The 20,310-nt window shown below is 40.6% G+C and overlaps 1 protein-coding gene and 1 long non-coding RNA gene across 2 annotated transcripts; both read right to left on the bottom strand.

Annotated features, from left to right (window-relative positions):
- Positions 1–840: 840 nt before the first annotated feature.
- LOC120243563 lies at positions 841–16,222 on the bottom strand. The gene is made up of 3 exons (XR_005531337.1): positions 16,192–16,222; positions 15,922–16,038; positions 841–945 (listed from the first exon to the last, which is right to left on the bottom strand). It is a non-coding gene; the product is annotated as an uncharacterized LOC120243563 (long non-coding RNA).
- Positions 13,756–15,789, bottom strand: TPBG (trophoblast glycoprotein). Its single transcript, XM_039249769.1, has one exon. It carries the CDS (start codon positions 15,697–15,699, stop codon positions 14,440–14,442), a length of 1,260 nt encoding a protein of 419 aa, XP_039105700.1. The 5' UTR covers positions 15,700–15,789; the 3' UTR covers positions 13,756–14,439.
- Positions 16,223–20,310: the final 4,088 nt, after the last annotated feature.

The following is a 20,310-nucleotide window of genomic DNA, read 5'->3' as shown; positions in this document are numbered from 1 at the left end:
TAATTGCATTAAAATAGAGTATGCATTTCTGATTAGGATTCTTCTCATCTGCCAACTGTCCATAATATCAAGTATTTTAAATCTAGAGATGCTTAAATGAGAGTTAATCAGAGGAAAACTGCCTCATGTAATTAAACTTGTTAAGCAGTTATGTAAAGTTTAACCAGAAGTGGTATAAAATATATAACAGTCTGTCCCTTCTTTTTGACTTTGTATGTTATATATTCTTGATGACAGGATGAAAAACATTCAAAAATTCAAAAGGGGAGAAGTGTAGCCACATTTTATATATATAGATATAACTATAAAACTATATAACTATGAAACGATATATATGTATTATATATATAATGAACACACACACACTAATATATATATATATATATAGAGAGAGAGAGAGAGAGAGAGAGATTCTTCAAACAAAAAGCATAGTTTTTATTACAGTTCCCCTCACAGACCTTCAACTGTCACTATTTCCTACTGAATAAATTCTAAACGCTTAAATTCAGCTACCAAGTCTTTCATACTCTTGTCCCAAACTATCTTACCAGGTATCTCTCACTATTTGCTATCTTCTCTTTTCTTTGCTCCAAACTATACAAAACCATTTGCTATTTCCCTATATAATCTGAGTTTCTAAATTCCATGTTTATCTCACATTGTTCCTGTTGATTGGTGTATTTTTTCTCCAATACCACTTCACCACCATCCCCCACCCCCCTACCATACCCCAAACTGCCAAGAAGGATCCTACTCTGTCAGTTAGGAGGCTCATAGTCTCCTGTAACAGAATACTCAACTAACTGTGTCTTAAATAATATAGACATTTATTACCTTACATAGCAACAACTACTTCGCTATCTTCATGTTGGCCATTGTCTTCATGTTGTTTCCACATAGTCACAAGATAGCTGCCACTGCTCCAGGTATCACATCCTCACATATCTGTGTTAAAAGGAACAGGGAGGGGAGTTCTTCTCATATGCCTTTTCTCAAGAGAAAGGAAAACTCTTTCCAGCATGCCCTTAGCAGTCCTCTGCTAAGGTACTAATTGAAAGGAATTGCCCATGCTCATTCTCTAGTTTCAAAGAAGGTGGAAATGTTAACATCTACATTTTCAGGCTCCAACATGGCAAGTGGACTGTACTGTCCATGAGGAGGATCAACGGAGGTGATAGCTATTATGTAAGCAACCAGCAATTGGCTCTAGTTCTCCAAAGCCCAGATCTAATGACATTTACTCCATTAAGCCTTCTCCAAGTCATCCAGTAAAAATAATCTCTCCTCTGGTTTCACACAACACTGTGTATATTTTATATTCACACTTTGCTTTGTATTATAATGCTTTGTGTGCTTGCCTAATTTCAACTATGAGAACATATGGACTCTATCTTCTTCATCTTTTATTCTTCATATCCTCCAGCATAGTCCTTGACTTTAGAAGGTCTTGGATAAATATTTCCTGAACTGAAAACCTCATTGATTTGAACCACAGATCATTCACTTTAGCTCCAGGGGAAAAAGAAATAACCCAAAAGAAAACTTAGGGCTTTCACCATATTGGCAATTAATACAAACTTGGCTTTTCAATAAACAAACTACATGGGTAAGAGTCAGAAACAAAAATATAGAGGGTTTGATCTTACTCCCTCTACTGATGAAAAAAAAAATGATTCCTAGAAGAAATGCTCTTTTCTCAAGACTAGCTACTGGATGGTTGAAGTAATAATCCCAAGGGCTCATCCTAACGGGGTACCAGACTCAAGCCAACTTAGGCCAAAATGTTCAGGGCTGCCTACTCGGAATGGAGGACCAATAAGTTAAAAGCATCCACAGTTGCTAAGGGCTTCATAGAGAAAGGCTGCCATAGCACTTCTGAATGTTAAATCTTCAATTTCTTAAAAGAAATAAATTTGCTTCTATTGAGTTTTCTGCCACTCACAGCTGAACCTATTCCAAATTAATGCACTTGGTCTCTCCTGGAGACTATTTTACTTGTCAGAGTCTTTGGAGTTGGTTAGGGAGTCATTGCCAGCAGGAAGGTCCTCTTGAGTCCAGCCTCAATCCAGCTTGGAACTCAACTCAACTTGAAGATTGGCCAAAACTAGTTCCATCTAGTCAAGTGGTACCATACACTGTCTGCACTCACTTCTGTTGGTGAAACTGGCTGCACATCTAGTTTCTCAAGCAAAACAAAGGACAGTAACAAATGGTCAGAGATCCTAAACATCAACATTGCGGATTATGTTTAATAAAATGCCACTTTTTTCTACCTCAGGAAGAGCTGAAAGAAATAAGTCAGGCCTTCCCAATGCCAAAGCAACTAACCTCTAACCAAAAGGAAGATGAGATACATGGAAAAATCTTAATGGTTCTTTGCTTTTTATTTATACTGCTACATCTTTTACCAAAGATCCTCATGCTAAAATTATGGTGACCTGCACGAGTGAAACAGTCAAGTGGAGGGGATGAAAAGTCAAACTAAAAATGCATTTTGTATTCTATCCTAAAGGTCAAGTTAATTCAAACATTTGTTTTTTTGGACTGAGCAGTGATTTTGTTAATATGACCAATGAAGTCAGTTAAAATAATAAATTAGTTTGTAAATAAAGATGTAAATTGTTGAAAAATATCCTTATTGCAGTTTCCATAGGTAGCTAAATCCATAAAGTGAGGCCTTGTTACAGACACTAGGATTAACACCCTGGCAGACACACAAAAGGGGCAGGAGTGCTTTTTCTCAGCTTTTCCCCACAGAAGGCAATTGTCCAGCCAAGATTAAGTTGAAAAGACATGAGAAATTATTCTGAACTCTAACAGGGAGAATTTCACAACCAGCTGATTCAAATGGAAATGCAGACCACAGATCAGATAACTAAGGTCAAAATATTCAAGAAAAGACTTGAAATGTCTGATTTATCTGGTTCAAAATTGTTCAAAACTTTCACTTTGTGGAAAGCACTTCTCAAAAATTATTAGCAGCCAATAATATAAAATTGATCATCTAATGTCACGAAGGAGGGACACCTGGGTGGCTCAGTTGGTCAACAGTCCAACTTCAGCTCAGGTCATGATCTCACAGCTCCTAAGTTCGAGCCTTGTGTCTGGCTCTGTGCAGAAGCTCAGAGCCTGGAGCCTGCTTCAGATTCTGTTTCCCTCTCTCTCTGCCCTTCCCCCGCGCACACTCTGTCTTCCTCTCTTTCTCAAAAAATGAATAAACATTAAATAAAATTTTTAAAAAGTCACAAAGGAAATCCTGAACCCATTTAGATACTGAAAGTAAATTACACTACTCTTTTCTCCAAAAGTGCCTCGTTTATAAACTACTGATTTTTTTTTTAATTTTAGATTTGCAAATGAAATTAATTGGTGCTCTTTTTCATACACAGTAGCTTATTCAGGGCCTTGTATTATTACCATTTCTTCACATACATTAAATACCACTGAAATGTAGTGATTTTGTGTTTATAGTTTAACATCAAAAATTAAAAAACTAAAGAATGTGAAATTGAATTTAAATTATTTGGGTCACTTACCCCATAATCCCATATACCATCCTTGTTATAGAGAAACCTGTCATATTCCTATTTTCTCTAAGAATATATAGCATTATGGTTACCATGGTACTTGTGAGAAACAATATAGCACAGTGGTTGAGATGTGGATTCTGGAGCCAGATTTAAACTTTAAGATCTGGGGTTCATATCCTAAATATCCTAAATGTACCACTTACTAGTTGTGTGAACTTAAGCAGGTTTTTTAACCTCCAATGTGCCTTGCTTTCCTCATCTATATCACATTGTCCCATTATGTCCCATTAAAAGGACAAAATGATTTAATATTAATATAGCACTTAGAATGGTGCCTGGGGCATATTAATATTACATAATGAATTATGAAATATGTCACTTATTAAATAAGAATCACTTCCTTAAGTAATACAAAATGTCTCTGCAGTATGTAGTATAAACTTAATTTAAAACTGCCCTTGCTATATGTGACCAATTTCCTGTAAGGACCATTAGAACATAAAACCACCCCAAGTTTAATTTGATTAGCCAGCATTAAATTATTAAGATTGCAGATTTGTTCAAGCAATCTCTTTGGTGAGTTCATTTTCATTAGAACATCTATCAAAAATTGAAGAAAGACAAGAAGGGATACATTATGGGATATTCTGTTACATAGAGTCACTCTCCATTTATTCATTCAGAGGTCAAAACAACTGGTCCTAAGAACTGACCTGCTAAATAGCAGCAGCATCTTTAGGTCTGACCAGGGAGAATTTTAACTTTTTTTTTTTAATCTGAGTGAAAAACCAATATAAAGGACTATTTTACCTGACTACTGAAATCATTACTTGTCTCCTCTCTCCCCTTGCATCATTGTCAGATTATTCTTCCTGGAGCAAAAGGTACTAAAGAGACTCCATTTTTTTTTAACCTATGACCTCTAACACTTTCAAGCCCCACTTCTCACTCTTCCTCTCTTGCCCCACATCTAGGTAAACCAATAAGAAGACCCCAGCGCTCCTTTCCTTGGTAGGGTGGAGAGGAACTTCAAACCAGAGAAACCCTGGGAACCCTTACCTTGGCCCCACCCCCTAACTGCAATAAAAATCAGAGACACTCTCTACTTAAGCCATTTCTAGACCAGCTTGGATGTCTCCTCTCTCCAGAAAGTCCCACTATGTAAATTATAAATGTATTCATACTCTTGGGGGAGGGGGAGAGTGTCATCAATCTTAAAATCCAAACCAATTTCATGGGGAGTTTGATCCCAGCCTTCATAGGGCAACCAAAAACAATTTGAGTGGCAACCACTGTTGTGTAGTTGATGACCACATGACCACCTTTGAAGGGAGCCTTTCTTCTCTGGCTCTTGGCTTGCTCACTGGCTGTGATGCAAGCTAGGAAGCATGCACTTGGAAACATGCTGCTGCCTGTTGTCAAACTCATGCTTTGAGTTGTGCTGTGGCAGTGTTGCATGTGCCGAGTCCTAGAGTTTCTGTTTATAGATTTAACTTAAACTGAGAGTTGCAATAATTGGAGTATAGGAACAGGATTATGGGGTTGGTGGCAAAGGGGGGGGGGCGGGGAGTTGCATATCTCCTTAAAGTGCTCCCAAGTCATGTGTCTTGGCCCGGGCAAGTATGTCTCAGACAGTTGTTTCCCAATTCTAGCATAAGCTATGACCTACACTAGGAGACAGCTTTTACCCTGCAACAATTGGTTGTATATACCTCACTTTAGAGTGCTTAGAGGAAAGACTGATACTCTGTGTGATATACAAGCCCACCATGCCTTATTCCTTGTTTACAAATTTTATTTCAGTTCATTTGTGCTGTTACTTGCAAGTTAGCCTGCTGTGAATAGGGTCCCCTCCAACAAAAGTATACTATAATAGGCACTCCCATTAATGCTTTCTAGCATTAATTAGAGGCTTTAGCAACCTCCTCTCATGCCCACAGGAGTCTCTGGCCCACCTATGATGGCCAAAAGTTGCCCATGACCCTCTCACATAAGACACTGCCCTTAACTCCATGTTATACACCATTTGAACATCAACTGGTGGGTGCATATGGGGCCTTTCTGGAAATGGATGCCCTTAGTCCAGGACTCTCCATACCCAGTATCCTCTTATGCCTTGGATCACTGAGGCAGCACTCAGCAGACTGGGCACAGTCACAGAGGCCTCCTTATTAAAATGGAAATGATATTTACAAGATAAAGCCCAATCTTGGCCTTCTAGAATATCCCTCCTTTAGGATAAATTGATTTCCCCTGTCTTTAGTCCCTTGCCAGATGTAATAGTGCTTAGAGAAAGTCACCCCTATCCCAGACCCACTGACCACTTAAAGAAAGTGTGTGTGTTTGATTACTCAGGATGAACTGAATAATCAAAAAAGGGATTTCATTTATTTTACCTGTGGTGATATCACCATAACAGGTGATGGAGCCCTCCAGTAAGCTGCTGTTATTCATCCTCTAAGCAGGACAACCTTGATTAAGAACAAGACTCAAAGGTCTGCACAATTGGCCAAACTTCATGCAGTCATTTTAGCAATAGAAGATACCTGACCAAAAATTGGTCCAATGTGCCTGTTTTTACAGAAGCTTGGTACATTACTAATTATCTGGCCATTTAGTGTGACCAATGGCAATAACAACTCCTTATCCAAGGCTACCTCCTTTGGGTTAAAAAACTATGGGAATTTCTTGCCTCAGATACCCAAAATAAAAATCAAGGTCACACATGTCTATCCATACTAAGCCAAAATAAAAGGCTTCATCTTATCTTCTTTGAAGTTCCAGACATTACTGATGGTCACTAAGGCATGTATTTTCTCTTCTCAAAATACACACATTGACTCTTGAACAAGATACCCAGTGAAACCTCAATGAAGCCTTAATAGCCATATGCTCTAAGCCTCATAGAGAGTCATAATGGCTTACTTAAATAAGTCCAACTTATTGAGACATAGTACATTTCAGTCATCAAACATCAGTAATGAATTATAATTGAGTCTGCCTCCATTTGTGATGTCTGAGTATGGACAACTTTCAAGCCCCATATCCTCCCTTCCCACTTTGTTGCCTCACATCTAGGCAAGCCCCTAAAAATACTATGAGTTTCATCCTTTGGCATCTGGTGAGTAGTTAAAACCACAAAAATCCAGAACCCTCACTCTGGCCCCACCCCCTAATCACAATGAAAAGAAAGCCAAACCCTGTTCTCCCAGAAAATCCCATTATGGGAGTTATAAACCTATTCACAATTGCTTGATGCTTGTGTGTTATCATCACTCTTGATATTCAAACTGGTTTGAGGAGGAGGTGCTTTCTTACCCTGTGGAGGACACCACAGTTGTGGGTATCACCCTTCTGCTCATAGGCCTCCAACAGCTCTCCCTCTGTCCACTGAACTAAGTAGAAACCATCTCTCATAGCTACAGACTTGTCTTTCTAGGTTCACTCTCTGCAATACTCCTTATAAACATAATCCTTCCAATGTTATTGTTGCCAGAACACACTAGGTCTTTAATTGCCTCCATTCTATTTGCTTATGCTATTCCCTCTGTCTTGAGTTTCCTTTTCCACCCCCCATCTCTGTTTGCCCCTTGCTCAAGATCATCTTAAAAGCTAACTCTTCCATAAACTCTTGAGTCTCCCAACCAGACAAACTATCTTCCTGCTTTGAACCCCATTCCATACTGTTTGAATCTCTGGTAATGCTTTATCGTGTTCTACCCTATAACATAGTTATTCACATCTTATTGCTCCTAAAATTCAAAGGTTCAGACCATGGGCCCTGGAAACAGACACAAATGAATGAATGAATGAATGAATGAATGAATGAATATCCACATCTGATTCTTGCTACTTAGTTGTCCGTGGGCAATTCATCTCTACTCTCTAAGCCTCAAGTCCTTCCTAAATAAGAAATAAAATCTTATGTGCAAAAGGTTTTGCCTACTGTATGATTCATATTCAACACTCAATAAAATGTTAGCTATTATCATATTTATCCTCTACTGGATCAGAAACAATTTTACATCATAAACTTATTTTTCAACCCAGTGCATCAATAGTGTTTGGTATATAGAAAGCATTTAATAAATATCTATTGAGTGAACTGAATAAATGATTCACAGGACTTCAATGAAATTTTAAAGCAAATTAACAGTAAGATTAGGACAATCAAATCACGTGCATGGAATCTAAATTAATTCTAAGTACGCACACACAAATTATCTAAAAATATTAGAATTAAGGCAAAGATATCTTTGTCTTGAAAACTGCTTGCTAACTTGTAACTAGCTAAATTAATTTCCCAGATGATCCTCCATACCCCATCCAGCCTCTCCCACCCCTGCAGTGTGCTCTCTCTCTCTCTCTCTCTCTCACACACACACACACACACTTTTAACTGGATAATGGGCTTAGCTATTCCCAAATTTTTTAACTTTAAAAAAAAGTAGACATTTGTGTATTAAAAACAGTGACAAGTTAATTAGCAACTTAAGGTTTCTTTCTGTTCAAAATCCTATTCACAGACCATTCAACATTCTGTAAAAAGTTTGATGTGAGATTTAAAATATATAATGAACTATGCTGGTCTATGTTTAATATTCCTAATTTAAATAGACATCAAAAATATTTTTAGAGGTTAGAAAAAAGACATTGTACCTTCTGATGCAGTAATTCTCCTTCAAGGATCTACTTTAAGGGAAAAATGAAGGATGTAGAAAGAAACACAGGTAGGTATAACAATGCTCATTAGAACATTACTTAAAATTGCAAGAAGAATCCTACATGTGTAAAATATGTGACAGCCTGTGTACTTTAAAACCAGATATAAAATTGTTTTTAATTATATTGGGGAATGTTCACAACATTGTAAGTAAAAAGGCAAGATACTATGTGATATAAACAAAAGGCAGTTTATCTCAATATTGAAGCATTTTTTCTGTAGTGATAGGATAACTCATGGTGTTTCCCTCCCATATTTTTAAATAATCTACAAGAAACATGAATGAGTTACTTTAAATATGTCTTTTAAATGCTAATAGCCACATGTTTGCCGTGGTCTGTAAGAATAATGGCAGAATGTGTCCAAGTGAAAGATCAAGTTCTCTTTGAAAACAGTTCACTAACTGTATTGTAAAACTTGGAGAAACTGTCTCATGCAGAGAAATGTATATTTGTAAATTGACCCACCTAATGTTTCAGTCAGACCAATTCTTTTGTGTGCAACCAGTCACCTTGAAATGTTGTGTATCATAGTTCTCCTTGGGAGAAGACACAGGAGTAGAAATAGGAGTAGAAATAGGATCCTGGGAGTAGAGAAGTAGGGAAATCTACTAAATCTACTAAATTCAAGTTTTTAAAAAAGCCTATGTTGATAACATCCTCAGATTCTTTAAAACATATTATTTTAAATATTTATTTCTCACACAAAGTATTAAATTTAGTCATATTTTAAGACTCTACTCCCTTAAAACAACTCTATCCTTACATCAACCACCTTAAATTCTGAATCACAAATAAATCCTACCATCATAAAATGTCAGCTAAACATAAACTACATTTGTTTTTTATAGACAATTTACATACAAGTTTGTGATATAGTAATCACAATCCTGAATCTTAAACCACATTTTCATTTCAAATAGCAAAGCAAATCTATTTCCCATGTGGTACAGTAAAAGGCACTCATGAGAGATTTTTCTTAAAATTCACATAAATGAGAAACCTTTCGTGATCTGAGGCAAACACACTACAGCAAGGACCCAGGGACAGTCGTGTTGGTGCTGCACTGGTAAAGACAGTAAACTAACACAGCAGCAGGACAGCTGCCGGGGTTTGGCCCATCAGTCTACTGGTTGTCCTGGGTGATACGAATTTGCATTGACTTAGAGTCCCTGTTCGGTCCAGGCCCTGAAAGGATGGGTTGCAGCATGCACCTGGAGTGAGCACAGACCTGAGCATGCAAAACGGACTGTCTCCACGGTCATGAACTTGGTCTCATTTGTTTAGAGTTCTCACAGCTGAGCTAACTCATTTTTTAAGATAGAATTACACAAGCTAGCACAGCTTTCCGGTTTTATTTTTCTTTTCAAAAGAAATACCACCATTAAATTTCTAAAATATTTCATATCATAGACTCAGCGGAGCTTTATGGTAATAAGATTCCTGTGAAAAAATTACCTCAAAACATATTTAAAGCATATTCAGGGTCTGAAACAGAGTAATTTTTAACACAGTGGAAGTGAAATTTAGATCAAACCAAAACATATTGAATAAGGGCAAAGCGAAAACAATAAAACCAATAAATTCATAGCAATTGCCTTTTTATATTAAACATGGAAATTCCAAAGGTTTGAAGGTAGGTAATTAGTAATGCCATCATGTGGCAAAAAGAACATTAGAAGGGTAGTCAGGAACTCTGAGATCTAATCCTAGTTGTCAGTATATAACATAATGATATATCACAATTATTAGTTTCTTCATTTATAGAATAGGAAACTGGACTTGACACATCTAAAACCCTTCCATTTTGAAATACTCCAAGTTCTTACTCCTGTCAAAATTGTATACATCACAAATTAAATATTTTTTAAAATCTAGATTTTTTTAAACCATGATCAAGTTAGAGCTGCTGAAATGTTTTAAAACAAAACACAAATGAAGCCACTTGAGTTTCCAAGTTATTTGTAGGGATAAGAACGGAAAAATAACTGTACAAAACATCCTCAAGGAGCTGTTTTTCTCCATCTGAAAGAAGACAAGATAGAATATGTTTTCCTAATTATTTCTAATAATATAGGATATGTTTTCCTAATTATTTCTAATGTGGCACGGCAATATTGCTGAAAGATTTTTAAAAAGTCATTGTCAAGGCATTTTTCATTTATTACCTAAAAATATAATTTCCTTTCTTCCCTCTACTTTACTGTGAAAAATCCGCACACAAGTATTAAAGTGAAACCTGAATCTCATAAAATAAATGTGTCTTCACTTAATAGTGCTGCTCTCTAAAGGCTGGATGACTGAACGGATTTGGGAGTAGGAAGAAAGCACATGCCAATTGTTTTTAACCTTGCATATCCTCATGATTGTCTTTTTTAGTGTACTCTTTGGAGAAAAATGTAAATGGAAAGCAGAGATGATATGAAAGACTCCCAACCTAGAGCTGCAAAGCCTGGGATGTCTTCAAGCAGGTAAGCCCCATATTGGAACATTAGGGCCAAAAGGGACAGAGTAAAATGGAATCCCTAAGAAAACAATCACAGTTCATTTGGACCTTCCTTCCTTCCTTCCTTCCTTCCTTCCTTCCTTCCTTCCTTCCTTCCTTCATCTCTCTCTCTCTCTCTCTCCCTTCCTTCTTTCCTTGCTCCCCTCCTTCCTTCCAACATCTACTTTAATTTAAAAGACAGAAAAGATATGTTATTCCTTTTTTTAAAATGTTTTATTTATTTCTGAGAGAGAGAGACAGACAGACAGACAGCATGAGCAGAGGAGGGTCAGAGAGAGAAGGAGATACAGAATCTGAAACAGGCTCCAGGCTCTGAGCTGGCAGTCAGCACAGGGCCCGACGCCGTCTCGAACCCACGAACCGTGAGATCAGATGAGTAGATGACCTGAGCAGAAGGTGGAGGCTTAACCAACTGAGCCACTCAGGCTCAGTTATTTGTAATTAAATATTGAGCACAATCCGAATTTGCTGCCAATCAAGATATTTTAAAAGGATTTACGATTTATGATTTGCTCATTTATTTCACTCAAGCCTTTCCTCACTTAGGAAGGAAGGAAGGAAGGAAGGAAGGAAGGAAGGAAGGAAGGAAGGAAGAAGGAAGGAAGGAAGGAAGGAAGGAAGGAAGGAAGGAAGGAAGGAAGGAAGGAGGAAAATCTTGTCTATTATTGATAGTATCAATTTATGTAGCTCCTTTCCCTTTAAAAAATTTTATTGACTATGCTTCAAATTTTCCTGGTTTTGTGGGAAAAATCCCTCAGCCATAAGGTACAAATGTGCCTTACAGGTCACCACTGAATCACACCAGGCAGCAAAATTGATGATATATACACATATTAATTTATCAAACTGAATGATTACATTGAAAGCAGGTGGCTGCAATTCAGGGTCAAATAGTGTATTATCCTAAAATCTTGCACTTTAAATAGAAATTTATTGGACATTTTAATAGCTTTCTAAATTGAGGGATTTATCAAGTGCTTAAATTTTTAAGTATTTTTCTAACTTCCTTCAAATGAAACTTATAAAGGATAAATGAAGGGTGTTTTTGCTGAAACAGCTTTGTTTCAAGCTGAGTAATAAAGTATATCACCAACCAAAATAATTTATTTTAAGTGGATTACTTATAGGTTTCTAGGATTAGTAATGCATAATGTTACTAAAGATCAGCATTTAAAACAAGTACACTTAAATAAAGTGCTGATACTTTTATTTCATTTTTCCTATATTCACACTGTATTTATCTCAGATTGCCTTAGAAGTTTATAGACTTCAAATATTATGGCTACACAATGGCAATTGTTCCCAAACAGTATTATTTTTTGTTGGAAGACTGTTCAATTGCCATGTATAGGAGAATAGCAAGGAGTGATGTCACAGAAATGAGACCAGTAGCAAATTGGGAAGTTCATACAAAGGAAGAAATAAGGGGATGAGAAAGAAGAAATTCTAACTTCAAAAAAAGGTGAAAACAACTTCACTTTACTCTAGATCCTGCTTCAGTGAGTAGATGAGAAAACCTAATGAATTTACTGCTTCCCCGGATCTTAGATAGAGCTCAATTTTTAACTGTTAGGTTATTATATGAGGACTAAATAATTCTTCTAAATAGACTTTCCACAGTATCAGCAGACTTCCCAATCAAAGTCCATCAGTAGTTTATTTCTAACATGGTGTATATGCCCTTATTTATTAGATGCTTTTTACTAAAACACTGGTGAACACTTAAAATGTTTAATGGAATATTAAGTACCGTATACTTAACCTTTTCTCAGGTAATTATAGGATCTGAAATAGAACCTGTAAGTAATAAATACTGTAATATTTCATAAAATGAGTCTTATGAAAGTTAATATAGTTAGAACTTCATATTCCAACTGGAGTCTAAACAAGGAACAGATTCATAAATCTTTAGCCCTATTTTGAAAACTTCTCAATTTAACTCAGAGAAGGAAAAGGCAAAGACCTCTGAAACCTAAAATACAACATTCCAATTTCATTTATAAAAATATGGAAATGTAAATTTTATTTCAAATATAAAACACTGTAGAACATAATCAATTTAAAGAGAAGGCCCTGAGACTTACTGATGCGAATTTACCTACTCTGTACGTTAAGTAATAACTAAATTTAAGTCACTTTATATAATAGATTGAAGATTAATGGAATTTACTTTTAAGCTTAATTGGCTCATAATAAACTGACCAAAAGAAAATCCTGTGTATTATTGATAGTATCAATTGGTCAACCAATTGCTTTTATTTACCCTTAACTGTGATTTATTCTTCACAAAGGTGTAGATAAAGCTTAGGCAAAAAATCGAAACAACCCCAAATTCTTAAATACTGAACTAAACATAACCTATGATTAGTTGAGACACGTTTATGGATGTAGACATTTATATGTGGTTATTTCCTCAAATTCATAGCCTATCATGAAAGTTTTTAAACATGCAAGCAGGATCTCTGATAAACTACTGACCATGTATATTCCATTTTAAATGTCTTGAAAAAATTTTTCCCAAGAAAGTCTAAGTTCCAATTTACATTATGATCTTAGGAAACATTTTTTTAAATTTACATTTTGAAATCTTTTATTTTAGGATATTCGGTCAGTATCTTTAAGACACTTCATTTGGAAACAACTGCATTATATGTTTCGTATTCTGCTCTAAAAGCCCACAAATAACTTCATAAAGTTTCCTTAAGTAAATAATTTTGTTCCATTATAACAAATTGGTGTAGAAAAAGTTCCAAACTGTGAGCTGTTTATCATGAGGACCTCTTCCCTCTCACCCTACCAACTTTATATAATGCCCTTATAAAACTGCTTCATGAATAGAATTAACTTTGGGACCATGAGATGTCTATTACATGAATATTCAACTCTGTTTGAATCCTGAAAAGATCCACCATCTCAAAACTATTTCTAAAGTCTACTTATATAAGACATTACTCCTAATCCTATTTTTTTCAAATAGCAAACTTGAACACACTGTAATTCTTTTAAGAATCTTTATTGAAGTTTTTCTTAACAATTTAGTCTGTTGGATCTCAATGCAGTTTATAAAAAAACTTCAGTATAGTTTCATATAAACTGCAACCAAAAAAGTAAGTTACTTTGTCAAAGAAGTTATCTGAAGTTGCAAGTTATTTTTTGTAATAAGTAGAACAGTAAAATGTAAGCATGCTCTCGGATGCAGGTGCTCCTGTGTACTATGGAGTTACTTTGAAGAGCTTGCTAAGATCTGCAGGCAGTCTATAGAATGCATTTATTTTCTCCACAATTTAGGTACATGAGAAAACTGATATTTATGAATAAAGTCTTTTTCTCAAAAAAGTTGAGGCAGCTTTTGTTGAATGCTATCTGTGCGGGTACACTGGCTACCCCTCGAACCGGACTAAGAGAAACAGCCAGGAGTCCATGTTCATGCTGAAACTTGAAAAATCCCTCCACAGGAGTTGAGTTCCAAGAGAAGGAAGAGGATAAAACACTATGCACAGCTTTTCATCGTCTTACATTAACAAGACACACCAAGAAACTTCACATAACAAGGGAGCAAATTCCCTTCACTGCTTTCAGTCAAGGTCAGTGGTGTCCATAGTGGAGGGTGGAAGTGGAGCAAGCTTAGGACAGAATAAAGCTTAAGTCTACATGTCATGCATAGCTGTCCTCAAATGTGTCTCAGACATCCGAATTAGAACTGAGGTTTGTCAACCTGGGGTCCGCGTTGATTTCATATCTGTAGTGATACCCTTCCATGTGATCCCTGCAGGCATCTCTGATATTATGCATCCACTTTTTTATCCCCTTGCGGTTCAAGTACAAAACCAGTAGGAAAATGGCACCTATCAGGGCTAAAACAATACCTAGAAAGACATAAGAAGTCTGCAGGGATGGAGGGAGGATAGGGTCACACTCCAGGTGGGAGACGTTGAGTTCCAAAAGGGCCCGATTCCACATTTTTTCCGGGAATGCACAGGCGAGCCTGGATTTGCCCTGCACTATCTCTGTCTCCTTGAGCCAGGCCACCATGTCTACCATGTGGCAGTCGCAGACCCAGGGATTGTTGTCCAAGAAGACCGTGACGTGGGGCAGGCTCTGCAACTCCGCCAGGGTGCTGTTGTGAAGGACCTTGAGGGCGTTGTCCTCCAGGTGGAGGCTTTCTAGGTGTGTCAGGTTGCGGAAGGACACGTAGGTTAAGCTCACCAGAGAGTTGTTGCGCAGATCCAGGTGCCTGAGGCCGGGGAGGTCGACCAGTACGTCGCGAGGCAAGTAAAGGAAGCGGTTGCTGGCCAGTTCGAGGCGCTGGAGGCCGCGAAGCGCATGGCCCGCGCGTAGGGCCGCCGCCACCATGCCCTCGAAACTCCGGTTCCGCCGGTTGTCGTCAGGGGGCACGACGTGGTTCAGCAGCAGTTCCGCCAGGGGGCTGGGGGCCGAGAGGCTGGCGTTGCCGCCCGAGAAGGCGAAGGGGCTGAGCTGGGCCAGCGGGTTGTGGCTGAGGTCGAGCTGGCGCAGGCTGGGCAGATGCTCGAAGGCGCCGGCGCGCACGTCCTGCAGGCGGCTGCCACTGAGGTTGAGCGTGGCCAGCTCCGCCAGCGGCGGCCGGCGGGCAAAGGCGCCGGCGGGGAGCACCGCCAGCTGATTGCCGGTGAGGAAGAGGTTGCGCACGTAGTGGGGCAGGTCCGCGGGCACCTCGGTCAGGTTGCGGTTCACGCACTTGACGGTGCGCGCCGCCTCGGAGCACTCGCAAAGCTGGGGACATTGGCCCGGCAGCGGGGGCTGGGCGGACACCGCGGAGGCCAGGAACGACGCGGAGGAGGTGGAGGGCGCCGAGGAAGTGAACGGGGACGAGGAGACCCAGCCCAGGAGGACCAGCGCCAGCCGCGCCAGCCGCAGCCGCCCGTCTCCGGCGGCGGCGCCCCGGGAGCACCCCCCAGGCATCGCGGCGCGGCTTTCCCCGGAGCTGGGCTGAGACGGCGCCCGCTCCGAAGCCTCGGGAGCCGGTCCGGAGGGCGCCCGCCTGCCGGAAGCGTCCGGAGAAAACTTTCCTCTCTTGCGAGCGGAGGAGGGACGCCGCAGCCGGAACTTGGCTAACCCCCTCGCCACCCGGCGTCCCCCTCCCGGGGCCGATTCCCCCACCCCTTCCCTCCAAAAAGTACGCACGGCGGGTCTGGACGCCCAGCTCCGCGCTCTTCCTCAGGCTCGTCTTCCTGCCGCCGCCCCCGGGTGGCACCCTCCGGCCTCTTTTGTTGGCGCCTCGTGCTCGATCCGCTTCAGGACCTGGGACAGGCGGGAGAGAAGCATGAGCAGCGGCGGCGGCCGCAGCTCCCCGAGTGCGGGAACCGGGCTCCCCAAGCCAAGTCGTCCCCACGCGGTCCCCAAGACCTCCCTCCGAAAGCGCGTCCGGGCTCCGCCTCCCCCACTCCCACGCACATCTTCACCCCCGAGAGGGGCGCGCGTCCCGAGACACCGAGGGGAAAGTCTCCCCTCTGCCCAGGCCCACGCTATATATACATTCTTCCAGCCTCCCGCCCTCCTCCCTCCCGACCAGATTCGTCCCCGGAGTCGAACTTCTCACTTAATCCCCAGCGCCTTCCCGACCAAACTTCTCACTCTCCCCGCTCGGTCCCCGACCGCCTCCGCGGGCGACCTGCCTTCCGGGGTCCCCGCCCCCGCCCGACCTCACCTCGCGGTCCAGGTTGGGAAGGGAGGGAAGTTTCAGGTTACAGGAGTCTTTTCATCTCTTTGGGCACCTTCTCCGCTTAGCAGGAAATGGAGGACCTAACAGCTGTCGCTGCCCCCTCCCCCTCAGCCCCCGCCCCAGCCAGACCCTCGGATCCCAGAGGGGGTTCAAGTCATCTCCAAAGAGTCAGGGAGGGGCCGCGAACAAAGCGGCGGTGGGACCCCGGACCCACGCCACTCTCCCTTCAAAAGATGGGAAGGGGCCACGGCGCAGCCTCCGCGTTTTCGCCTTCGCCGCTGGCTCCCCGCCGCTCACCTCCGCGCCGGTCACCTCCAGAGACAACTCTGAGTCTCACCGGAGTCGCGGCGACTTCCCGGCTCCGCGCAGCGGGCGCCGACTCTCCTAGCACCCCAGCCCTTGGCCCAGCCTCCGCAGCTGGGAAAAACCAACCTTGGGGGCGGGGGAGAGCTGGGCCTGCTGGAGGCGCTGCTCCCGCCGCGCGACCAACCTTTGCAGCCCTCGGTAGGGGGATTTAAGAAAAGACACTGGGGGGATCTGGGCCGCGCGCCTCCTCCCGGTGGAAATTAACGAGGGCTGTGCCCGGAAAGGTGAGGGAATCCCTCTCTCTCCCCCTTCGCCTGCATCCTTTGGTGGTTCCTCATTTTGCATAATGTATTTACCTTGGACAGGAAGAAAACCGCTGGTGAATCTCGTGGAATTCACTCTGATTTTGGCACCTCGCGCCGTATAGGTAGTTTTAGGGGTGACAGAGCCACGCGAAGCAGCAGCATTAAGAAATGAGCAGGAAATGTACAGCGGCAGCAGCAAAATGCCTAGCAAGCTGCAAGGGAGCTTCAGAAAGTCTTCCCACCCGAGTGATAACGTTACATGCCAATTTAAGGTTTAGGTGTAATTAATGCATCCCCACCTGTCCCACCCCCGCACTTCTAGGATAGTTACAGAACTTGAGAACTAGAGAGCCAACTTTAAGAGGGAAAAGGAGTCGAGGAGAGGAGATTCGTTCTTGGTTCATTAGCTTTCCTCCTCCCCAAATTAAAAACAGAGGGAAGAAAACAGCAGCCAAAGCATGCTAGAAAGAAAAGGCAAATAGCAAAGACTTGAGTCACCCAGAAAGCGGATGTGGCATTGGTGTGCCAGTGCAAGTCTCTTAAGATGGGAGAGCCCATGAGGTGGGGGATGGGACGTGGGCGGCCCTCGGAGGACGGAAGTTTGGTCCAGATGTCTATCCTCCCAGGGAGTGCCTGGCAGGCTGGGGAGGTGGAGAGGATGGAGTTGGGGAAAGGGATAGATTGTTATCTGGAGGATCTGTTATTTCGGAGAGGTTTAGGGTCCTGAGGGCTCCAGCGTTGCTCTCTAAATAACTCTATCCAATAATTGTCCTGAAAGGATGAGAAGGTGCTGGTATTCCAGGCTTCTTCATTTTAGAGAGAAAATGGCAATTAGAGGAAATAATTGGGAAAATTGAGATCTGGAAGGTAATATAAAAAGAAACAAAGAGGAAATGCTGAAGTTTGTGCCTGTGACGTGTGCGTTTAGCATGAAGAAATGCCCCAATTCTCAAGCGATTCCTGATTTACTTTGGTGGAAACAGAGAGTCTGCAGAGTCAACAGCAAAAATGGCCCAGACAAGACCTAGAGGGGTTGGGGACTGCAGAGATTTGTACAAAATGCCATTCTTGTTAGTTTGTATCTTGACAGTTATCTAAATTCTTTTTTTCTTATTTTTAAAACTGTTTTGCAACAAGAATGTGAAACGCTTTGAAAAAAGAATCTCAAAAGCTAGAGTCATGTTCTGTATCTGGACTGTGGTAGTGGTTACATAAATCTGTACATGGGTTAAAATTCATAAAACTTTATACACCGAAAAAGAGTGGATTGTACTGTATGACAATTTTTAAAACAAAATGAATTACTCAGACGAAAAATTGTAAATAATGTTCTCGCATGGCATTAATTCTGATTCTGATCTAAGGAGCAAGCACTCTGTTGAGGAGAATGAGAAGCTGTTTAGAATATAGAAAGATAATATGTATTTCTCATCTGATCCTCAAATCAACTTGGCAATATTGGTATTATTTGTGTCTCTGTCTTGTTATTGATGTTGTTATTCTGGGTTTTTTTAATGAAAAAACTGGGGTTCTGGGCCAAGAATAACTAGCATTGACTTAGTGTTCTTTCATTGGACAAACCCTGTGCTGACCACTTTACAGAAATTATCTCTTTTTTTCATTGTGTCAGTACTCAGGTCTTCTTACTCCTGTTATACAGACAAGAAAATTAGGCAAAAATAAATTATGTAACTTGTTCGAATGTGTGGTAGATATGGGGACAAGGTCCAGATGTGTCTGCCTCTCCTACATATCCCACATTCCACCTCTAACAAGGTTAAAGACTTTGTGCAGGCCTGCTCAGCTACACTTAGGTAGAACCAAAGCCACACCTCTGATTCTCTTTCCCCATCTTTTCTCCCTTTCCTCCCTGTAGCTGGCACTTGGTTATGGCTGCTGAATCAGGACCCAGAAACTTGGGGTCATTTCTAACTCTTCCATTTACTGGGTGACTTTTGTCTACCTCTGTTTCTTAATCTGTAAAATAGGACCACTAATAAAACTGTAAGGCATTTCCATTAGAATGGAGATAATGTATGAAACACACTTAGCAAAATTGCCTGTTATTGTGCTCTCCTCAATTACTCTCCCTCTCACGATTTATTGTGCAACCACTATGTATCTGTAAGTATGCTAATGATAGGAGTACAAAGATGAATAGTTTATGGTCTCCTTGAAGTAGAATTGCCAGAATTCACAAATAAAAATTTGAATTTCAGATAAATAATGAATAATTTTTTAGTATTAAGTATGCCCTGTGTAATGTTTGAGATGTACTTAAAAAATCCATTCCACTTGAAATTCTAATTTAACTGGGGGGCGCCTGGGTGGCTCAGTCAGTTGAGCACTGCCCTTCGGCTCAGGTCATAATCTCACAGTTCCTGGGTTGGAGCCCCACATTGGGCTCTGTGCTGACAGCTTAGAGCCTGGAGCCTGCTTCAGATTCCATGTCTACCCCTCTCTCTGTCCCTACCCTGTTCATGCTGTCTCTCTCCAAAAATAAATAAACATTAAAAAAAAATCTAGCTAGGCATCCATTTATTTGATCTGGCAACCAAGGAACTCATAACCTGGTGGAAGAAATGGACACAGAAACGAAAGCTTTTTCAATGCACGACATTGAAGTTTGATGTGTGTGTGTCTTTCTAATCACCTCTATTTTGTATATATTTTGTATATGTTTTACCTGTGTTTCTATTTTTTACATGAATGGGATCATAGAATATGTATTATTCATAACTTTTCTAATTTGGTACAAACATATATATCATTCTATGTCCATATACATAGGTTTGCTTTCTTCTTTTTTAAAGACTCCAAAATATTCCATGCTTTGCATTGTTATACCATATTTTTTAATCGCCTATTGAAAGATATTTAGATCAGTGACTACTTTTTAAAGAAGTTTCCTTCAAGTGAGAAAAGCTTACTAGGATCCATTCTATTTTGATTGTCTTAAGAATTTTAATTATCTTAAATTATCATACTTGCCTCACTCCTGACAGCTTGAAAATGTTTTGTGTGAGATGCTATTTACATGCTTTAGAGCAGGACAGAGGATTTCAGAGCACATTTGTTCCCCATTTATTCTTTCATTCCAGAATGAAATAAAAGGAGGATCTGAATGTCCTAATGGAGAAAAACAATTTAGCGTATTTCAATAGGTCACTTTGTAGCCTCCAGAAAAATGTCTCTGCACTATCATTTATTTAGATTGTTTCCACAGGAACCATTTTTCTT

Source organism: Hyaena hyaena, unplaced genomic scaffold (genome assembly GCF_003009895.1).
Source record: "Hyaena hyaena isolate Hyena2069 unplaced genomic scaffold, ASM300989v1 scaffold_344, whole genome shotgun sequence".
Taxonomy (NCBI): Eukaryota; Metazoa; Chordata; class Mammalia; order Carnivora; family Hyaenidae; genus Hyaena; species Hyaena hyaena.
This window is presented reverse-complemented; position numbering and strand designations above follow the sequence as displayed.

Bases quoted from the DNA above. Each gene is read 5' to 3' on its own strand.
- TPBG (XM_039249769.1), bottom strand. From the start codon at position 15,699: ATGCCTGGGGGGTGCTCCCGGGGCGCCGCCGCCGGAGACGGGCGGCTG.